General features: G+C 53.2%; 1 protein-coding gene across 1 annotated transcript; it reads right to left on the bottom strand.

The window, feature by feature from the left end:
* Positions 1 to 4892: 4892 nt before the first annotated feature.
* FOXL1 (forkhead box L1) lies at positions 4893 to 6022 on the bottom strand. Its single transcript, XM_055727045.1, has one exon. The coding sequence runs from the start codon at positions 5884 to 5886 to the stop codon at positions 5002 to 5004; it is 885 nt and encodes a 294-aa protein (XP_055583020.1). The 5' UTR covers positions 5887 to 6022; the 3' UTR covers positions 4893 to 5001.
* Between the last annotated feature and the right edge of the window lie 3044 nt (positions 6023 to 9066).

Below are 9066 nucleotides of genomic sequence, written 5' to 3' on the forward strand. Positions count from 1 at the left end.
TTGGTATAATCCGAAAATGAGATTTAAGAGATCTAATTCAGCCAATTTAGGAAAGATTCCTATGAGGAATACTGAATCAGACCCATATTTATTTCTGGAAGAGTCCGTTCTGTTCTCCTTGACCACTCAAAACTTTCTGTCCTGGTGTCTTGTTAGATGCTGCAAGCTACGAGCCTCAGTGAAATCAGCTGTGACTTAGCACGCATTGCGTTTGAGGAATCTGGCCCATTTTAAAGCACTTAATGATTTGTCTGGATAAAGCACTAAAAATATACTGTGGGGAGCAATTATGCAATGTCCAGACTGATGGATTGCATAACCTCATAGACCTTTTCCATCTGTAACTTCTCTAATTCTGTGATCTTGTCTTCTTGCTCTCTCTCTTAAAATCAGAGATGTGATCTGTTAAACATCCCAGTGCTGTCTCCCAGGAGATCTGTTTTCTGGGTGTGCGGGGCTATGAATTAAGGAAGGAAGCAGATCCTTCTCCCCCTCTCGTTTCGGGAATTGGCTGCTCTTCACAACAGGCTTAGGAGCAATTACCAGGAGGCCAGCAGGTTTTGGTGGGAAGAGGGATGCTCTCTCCATTGTGGGTTTTCCCAGGTAAAGGATGGAAAGAGAATTAACTCTTCAAAGGAGCGGGGAGAGGGGGACGACATGACACAGACATGACAAGCAGTTACAAAGCCCTTAGAGTCATGTCACCTTGAAATCAGACATGGACAGCCATGCACTTCGAGTGACGAGTCCGGAAAGCGGCTTCTGCTCACGTGTAAATACTCGATCATTTATTATGTATGCTACGGGACCAACTTTAAGAGAACACACACTGAGTGTATTTAAAGACTGGAAGCCCCATTTATGAGAAATTAAATTCCTGAATTATTTTAATATGCCAGATTTTCAGTTCCTCTCATAAGAAACCTGTGTTTGGAGCGAAGCTGCTCTGCGAACTGAATGACTCCGCTGTGAGCCTCGTCCACGGTGTGCTCTTCTGCGCTCCTGCGATTTAAAACTGGCTGCAGACCTCGGAGACATGAAACCTTGCTCAGTTTGGAGAGGTCATTCCTCTCCAGCGGAACGGAAAGGCATATATATCGCCCACACAAGAAGCATGCTGTTTATACTGCATCATAGGCTATTTTCTACATTTCTTCACAGTATTTCAGGCTTGTGTTTATAGCCAGCCCTGAGAGGTTGGGAAAGCCAGGAGGCAGAAGATTCCAGGGATGAGTTAAATACTGGGTGGCAGGTTTGTGTTTGGCAGCTGCTTTTTTGGATTGTGAAACAGGTGTGAAACCATGGGCATCGATTATTTGCAGCTTGTCAAGTCCTGGATATTTGTACAACACGTCGTCTGTTTTGTACTGCAGAGCACGAAAACTCACATGATGTAGAGAGAATTAAAAGATGCTCAGTGACACCCAAACAGCTGGTACTGGTGTATTGACATGCACACTTACTTCTCCACATTGAAGCACCGTTGGTTCTATTGTTTTTATTGTACCATTACTTCTTCTCCCCTCTATATATAAACAGATGACGCGCAAGAGCCATGTGCGGTTAGTCATCCCGCGAGCTGGCAATAGGACCCTTTTTCTCAGTATTCATCCCCTGCAAATTACATCAATGGCCTGATCCCAATTAATTCCAAATTGCCACTCGTAACTATTCACTCAGTTCTGAGTTCATTTTAGTTAGTGTCACTTCTGTGCAGAGCGTGTTAAGTTTACTAATTTTACCCTCTCAAGTGAAACCAAAATCAAGCCCAGTGTGGCTTTTAAATACTGCAGCTGTACTTGGTCCTGCTCCACTACAATAAAACAGAAAAAAAATCAAATGTCACCATGAGCAAAGCTTCACAAAAAATAAATTCCCATTGCACAGAAAAAGCTGAATCTCAAAAAAAGTGCCTGTGATTAAAAATATACATCATGTGCATACCAAACCGCACTCCTAATGTGAAACTTACTCCTTCAGATGATATTTTTTTGACCAGGACCTGCCACTAAAAACTGCCCTTGTAATGAAAGGGACCTGAGGTTGGGGGGTACACACGTACGAGTAGGAAAGGAACAAAAGCCCTGTTTGCAGGTCCAAAAAGGTACTTTAGGAGCTGGAATAGGAGCTGAAGGGTGCCAAAAGTGGGGGTCACGGCTAAGGTGCCAAGTTAGGAGAAAAGGAAGCAAAGGAGCCTGAAGACACGGTTAAAACTTCGGGGGGGGGGGGGGGGGTGGTGTCGGGATTTAGTGGGTTTTTCTTCACGTGGGGCTGTCCTCATGCTCTGCATGTGCAGAAGCAAGCACTTGCCCTCGCTGACAGTGGTTGCTTGTTGGCACCTCCCGGATAGGTGCAGGCACCTGGGGATGGTGAGGCTGCTCAGCTGGTCCCTGCCCCGTGCAGCGTGCCTGATGGGAAAATCCACTGCTCCTTCAGGAGAGGGTTTTTAAAGAAGCAAAAAGAGTTTTCTAGTAATAAATCACCTCATAACTGAGAGCGTAACTACTCTCTGGGGGTTAAACCCTTCTGTGGGCCAGGCTGCAGGGAGAGCAGGGATGCAGGATCCCCACCAGTGGGAAATGGCTCTGGAGCTTGTTGGAGACCCAGCTTCGGAAGTCCTTGGAGGCAGCGTTAACCTCCCGTTCCACACACGTGCCCCAAGTCCTAGCACAGGCAAGCAGCTGGGGCTGGAGAGATCTGGGGTCTCTGCTGGGCAAGAACAAAGCTGGATCTTTTCCCTGCCCCTGCAGCTTCCCATGAGTGATGTTACCACACATGCCAAAAAGATGGTGATGTCAGCCCGGAGCCTGGAACAGGATGGCCACTTATTTAACCAGCTATAATACCTGTCTCTGATTACACACAGGAGTGGCACTGTAGGGACATGGGGTTTCACTCAGAGAGCATTAACCCTCTCAGCACTTGCCCAGCCTTCTAAATTATGGTGGGGACACATGTGGCTTTGACTGGGCAGTGATGGTGGGTTTTGGGTTTTTTTTAATTCAGTGCCATAGCTTTAAAGAATGGACTCAATGGATATTCAAACAGGAACTGTCAGAAATAGGAAGCATATAAAGGATTTTATTCAAATAAAGTCTATCTTGCAGATCTATATAAAAAGCCCCATCTTTTTTATTCTCTTTTTTTCACAGTGAGAAGCTGTAGCTCTGCCTATGAGTATCCTTCTTTTGAGGAACTCTACATCATTTCCCACCTTTTGGAGATTTTCTGTACTTCCCCACACAAGAGCTCTTTGCCTAGTGTTGAAATGAGCCCCCCTGAGCTCCTGGTCCAAAGGTCAAGCCACTTTGATGCTGGCCTTCCTCTGCAAAAGCTGAACCACAACTCACCTGAGAAATGCAGATTTCCAGCAGTCCAGGTGCCAATTTAAGGATGGGCTTTGCTAGTGAGACGGGGCGGAATGGTGGAAGGAGAGAGGAGAAACAGAATCATCTTGGTAAACATTATCTCAATTGCAAGGAACGGGTCATTTCCCAGGACCCTATTTTTAGTCCCTCCCACGTTTTACCTCTCCTGGCAGCCTGGTCCATGGTGCCATCACCAGAATATTTGCACCAGAGCTCGCTGCTGCATCCCGCGGCAGGCCCTGCTCCCCGGCCCTCCGGCCGCACGAGCCAAGGGGATTTCACAACACATCAGCCACAATCCTGAACAAAATACTTTTATTGGATATAGGTTTGGTTTCATAATGAAAACTGAGAATATAGATTTTTTTTTTCCAAAAGGGCATTTATCAACTAATATACAAAAAGCCTCTATTTATGGGGGGAACAAAAAAAAAAATCCTGATTGCTTGTAATGTGCCTGGATTCTTCCTTCTTTAAGAAAAAAGAAAACCTTAAAAACACAGCTGATGTCTTTTTTTTTTTTTTTTTTTTTTATGCTGGTAGTTGTCGAGGTTGTCAACACAGCTCCTTCAAAATGCCAAGACCAGCCTCCACAACCCTCCTTCAGTCTTTTTTGGTCCAAAGCAACTGATTCCAGTAAGACATGGAAACCAGCCGCATCCCCATGTTCACAACGTGTTTGCTCATCCATCCCCCTCTCTCTGGCCACATCAGTGAGACAAATTATATCTCTATACTCAAGAAGCACAAGTGCTAGGCAGGAAAGCAGCTTGCATTAACGCCACAAGTTATACATGGTGCTGAGTCCAAGCAAGCAGAATTGTGCAGAATGAGCCTGGATTGTCTGGTCCGCCCTTATTTCAGCTCTGGTTACCTCCCTTTTTCCCACTCGGAGGACTGGGCCAGGGGGGCGATATCAGGCATTATTATGTGCAGGCACCCTTGGGTATTAATGGCAAAACAAAACTAGAGCCTCCTCCCCCAGGAATGGAAGGGGTGGTTTCGGTTTCCAAAAGAAATAAAAATAAAAATAAAAATAAAAATAAAAATAAAAATAAAAATAAAAATAAAAATAAAAATAAAAATAAAAATAAAAATAAAAATAAAAATAAAAATAAAAATAAAAACAAAAATAAAAAACAAAAACAAAAACAAAAACAAAAACAAAAACAAAAACAAAAACAAAAACAAAAACAAAAGAGAAGAAAACTGGAGACCTGAAGGATTCAGCAGAAACCAGGTCTGAGGAACCTGAGGGATGCAAAACTAAAGGTGCAGAGCAAATCTGGCGAGGCTTGGAGGGCAGCGTGGGACACCCCCCCACCGCCTGCCTCTATCTCCACCACCCACGGGAAAAGAAAACTGTTTTTACCTTGAAAAGTCGATCTGGCGGGGGGGGTGGGAGGCAAGCTCTAAGGAGATCTCCACAGCAAGACGTGCCTTGAAAATCCCTGAAATCCTGAGTCACCTTTAACATCGTGGGGTTTGGGGTTTTTTTTCGGGGTTTTTTGTTAGTTTTTTTTTTGGGGGGGTGGGGTGTTGGTCTTTACCCGCTTGGTGAGGTCTGAGTCCGGTCTGTCCCATCGCGCCCCCGCCGCACCGAGTGGGGCAGGGGGGTACAGTTATGGGGCAACTACTGGAAATTAAATACCGCCTCGGAGAAGTGGAGAGGGAAGCAGGAGAGGAAGGGGATGCCGATGTGGTACAGCCTCCCGTGTACCTGGGAGTCCAGGGTGAGGGAGGCGTTGAGGGCCGGGCCGAAGCCGCCGCTGGCGAGCAGGGAGCCGCCGGGACCCTCCCGGGCCGCCTTGAGGGGCGCCCCGGGGGGCGGCTGCCCCAGCCCCTGGGCGAGGATGCTCTCGATGCTGAAGCTGCGGCCCCGCGGGCCGCCCTTGAGCGACGGGGCGGCGGCGGCGGGCGGCCGGGGCGCGGCGGGGGTCCCGGGAGGGGGCGCTTCCCCCTCGGCCGGCTTGGGGACCCCCTGGTGGCCCGAGTCCCCCCCCGCGCTCCCCTTGGCCCTTTTGGGCTCGTCGGGGCGGGCGGGTGGCCCCGGCGGGCCGGCGGGAGCGGGGGTCGCGCCGCCCTTCGGCTCCGGCGGCCCCGGGGCTTTGGGCTTCCTCTTCCTCCGCCGGTAGTTGCCGTTCTCGAACATGTCCAGGCACCGGGGGTCCAGGGTCCAGTAGCTGCCCTTGCCGGGCCGTCCCTTCTCCCGCGGCACCTTGACGAAGCAGTCGTTGAGCGAGAGGTTGTGGCGGATGCTGTTCTGCCAGCCCTGCTTGTTGTCGTGATAGAAGGGAAAGCGGTCCATGATGAACTGGTAGATGCCGCTGAGGGTCACCTTCTGCTCCGGAGCTTCTTTGATGGCCATGGCGATGAGGGCGATGTAGCTGTAGGGGGGCTTCTGCGGGGGGTCCTGCCGGGAGATGGCCCCGCTGGGGGCAAAGCCCAGGGCGGCCGGGAGGTACAGCATGGAGGGGCTGCCCATGGGCGAGAGGGGGCTGCCGTAGAGGTGGCTCATGGCCCGCGGGCTCTCAGCTCCTCTCGGAGCCCAGCGAAGGGACGGGGCAGGGCAGGAACCTGGGGCGAGTCCACCGGGGAGCGATTTGTGCGAGCTCAGATCCCAGCCCTGCCTGAAGGAGCTCGCTCTGCCTCTGTCCCTGCTTCATAGCTCTTAAAAAAAAAAAAAAAAAAAAAAAAAAAAAGTTAAATAATTGTTGTAAGTTTGCTATTATATGTTGACTTAGCACTGGAAAATAAATTGTCTCTGATAAACAGTCGTTTGTGTTCTCAGCCCACCCACATTAATTAAAATTTCATTGCTACAAAACTCCAAGCTCTCTCCACGTGTCTTGCTGGTACCAGCCAATGGTCTCCAGCTTATTCCTTCATTTGTTTATAGAATTAGTCTGTTGATAAGTCTGCCCACCCAAGTCGAATCAAGCTGTGTTTATTTGGAAAAATTTCCGGGCACCCAATATATAAACGCACTGATCTGATGTTTGAAATATCACGTCCACCCTTTGACGCTGCAAGCACACAGAGCAGAGCAGGATGTGCACTGCTGGAGCGCGGAGGAGCGGGCAGGGAGCCCCGCAGGACACTGGGGCGCTCGGCAGCAAAAAAAAAAAGAAACAAAAAAACCCCAAAAAACCATGGAAAGAACGGAAAAGAGAGGGATGGGTGAGAGGAGAAGGCAGCGCTGCGGCGGGGAGGGAGGCAAAGGCACCGTCTGGGTTCCCGAGGAAGGGGGAGCTCAGGTGTGGCGGGGGTCCCCCGTGCGGGGTCGCGGCTGGGAGCGGCGGCCGCGCCCCCCCGCCCCGCGTCGCCACGGGCCACCCGGGCGCGGGCGGAGAGCGACCCCCGGCCCAGCCACAGGGCTGCGGGGGGGGGTGCTGCAGCGAGTTCCGCAAAGGGGGCGGTTGGCAGGCGCGGGGAGGAGGGTGGGTATTTGTGAATGCGGGCCTGTTGCTTTATATTATGTACTTTCCTGTTTATAACAAGGAGGGGGATTATAACAACTTTACAAGTGCACACAGCTGGCCGGTGCTTACATTAGGAATTTGTGATGCTCTTTTTCTGTATAAACGTCCAGGTTTGGGGCTGTGTTTTCTGTTGTTGGATTTTTTTTTTTAATTTACTTATGTAACAGCTTTAATCCGAGGCCCCGAGGGATTCCGATGCAGTTGGAGGTGTCTGTTGCTCCCCCAGCCCCCCACGGCCCAGACCTGCGTTGGACCCTGGGGAGACCCTGTTCCGTGGAGCATCGTTTCTCTGGGGGAGGGAAGAGGAGGCCTGAGCAGCTCCTATCACTGCAGCTCCCACGTCCGTGGTGGGACTTTTACCTGGAGGGGAATATGTAAAACCCGGGCTCCGAGGTGTCCCCCAGCACCACCCGGCCCTGGCGATGCCCCCTCACCCACTCCACGACCTCCCTGCAAGCTCACCCGTGGGGTTTCTCGCCCACTTCTGCTCCCGTCCTGCCGTTCCCCCCGCAAACCATCGGGCGAAGGGTTTTCATCCCTGGGGTAGAAGTTACCGCGATGGCTGCGGAGCCGCAGACGGGCGCTACAGCTGCAAACCGCCTTGTCAGCCTGGGAAACACAGCCGGGGTGTCGAGGGAGCTGGCTTCGCAGGCGGGGGGGTCACCGGCTGGCCCCACGCGTGAGGGGGCAGCCCACCCCTCTCACACTGCCCTTGCCGGTAATCCCGCATCCCGCCACCGCGGTGCGCACACCCGCCGGCCCCCGGGAGCTGCACAACCCAGCCGGCGTGCCGCAAATGCAATAAGCCTCCAAATAAATAAATAAATTAAAAAAAAAAAAAAGAGGCAAAAGAACGGTGTGGGGAGGGAGGGGGTTCCCCTCACCTCGACACTGAGGACCAGCATCCCCGGGCAGGCCCCCCGTCCCCCGGTAGCATCCTTGCTGGGGAGGGATGGAGCAGAGCCCGGCTGCTCTAACCCGCCCGACGCATCCTCAGGGCAGCCTGCCGAGGCTGAGGGTCATCCCCCCCGAACCTCCTCCTCTCCCCACCTCGGGGAGTCCTCCCTTCCTTGGGACACTCCAAGCACGGATTGTTAAAACAATAAATACTCGCGTGTACGGCAGGAGACAGACACACGGGCTCCCGCTCGCTCCCTGAGCTCCCTCCCCCAGTAAAATTCTTGCTTCCTCCTTGTTTTCCCCTCTTGGCGGTAGGAAATCCTGGGAGGCAAAGATGCGGCTTTTCTCTCTGCTCTTTCTTCCCAGCTCATGCGCTGCCCGCTGTCCCGCTCCTGCCGGCGGCATCGCTGGCGCTCGCCGCGTTACCGGCCCGGGAGCAGCCCTCCGGGCGGCTCCGACGGCTGCGGCGGGACCGGGAGAGCGAGCGGCGCGGCGAAGGTGGGGGCTGTGGTTGTGCTTGTGCTTGTGGTTGTTGTTACCGTCGCTCTTCCCCTGAACGGAATAAAAAGAAGAAAAAACCAAACGCGGAGCCAGCGACGGAAGCGCTCCGGCCGCGTTTCCCCTCCTCTCCAGCTGACAGGCCCCTTTTAAAGCATCATCGAGGAGAGCTCCCGCCCGAGCGCCCCGGGGGAGCGGGGTGCAAATCAGTGCCCCCCACTCCTGCTGCATCCCGGCCCCTGGGGGAGCGGGGTGCAAATCAGTGCCCCCCACTCCTGCTGCATCCCGGCCCCTGGGGGAGCGGGGTGCAAATCAGTGCCCCCCACTCCTGCTGCATCCCGGCCCCTGGGGGAGCGGGGTGCAAATCAGTGCCCCCCACTCCTGCCGCAGCTCTGCCTGGGGGCAGCAGGGGTGCAGATCAGTGCCCCCCACTCCTGCCGCAGCTCTGCTCGGGGGGAGTAGGGGTGCATATCAGTGCCCCCCATTCCTGCTGCATCCCGGCCTGCGCTGCCTTAGACACGACCTGTCGGAGGGGCCCGGTGGCAGCTGCCCACCCCTCGCCCCCTCACTGTACAGCTTCGAGGTGGCTCGATATGGGCCCGGGCTTGGGGGTGTATTCCCGTCTCTCCCGGCCCCCCAGCGCCTGGTACGGATTTTCTGCAAAGTCCCCTCTGAAGTAACAGCAGCGCCAGCGGCCTTCCCCCAAAGCCTCCTGTCCGGCTCCTTCCCACGGCAGTTGCCGAGCTCTAAGGGGGGCGGGATGGCTTAGGGGGGGCACCAGGCAGCTCCGTGGTTGTGCAGAGGCCTGGGGGGCTTGC

The sequence above is a fragment of the Falco cherrug genome, chromosome 14 (genome assembly GCF_023634085.1).
Source record: "Falco cherrug isolate bFalChe1 chromosome 14, bFalChe1.pri, whole genome shotgun sequence".
NCBI classification, from domain to species: Eukaryota; Metazoa; Chordata; class Aves; order Falconiformes; family Falconidae; genus Falco; species Falco cherrug.

Excerpts from the sequence above, each read along its gene's own strand:
- FOXL1 (XM_055727045.1), bottom strand. The coding sequence starts at position 5,886 with ATGAGCCACCTCTACGGCAGCCCCCTCTCGCCCATGGGCAGCCCCTCC.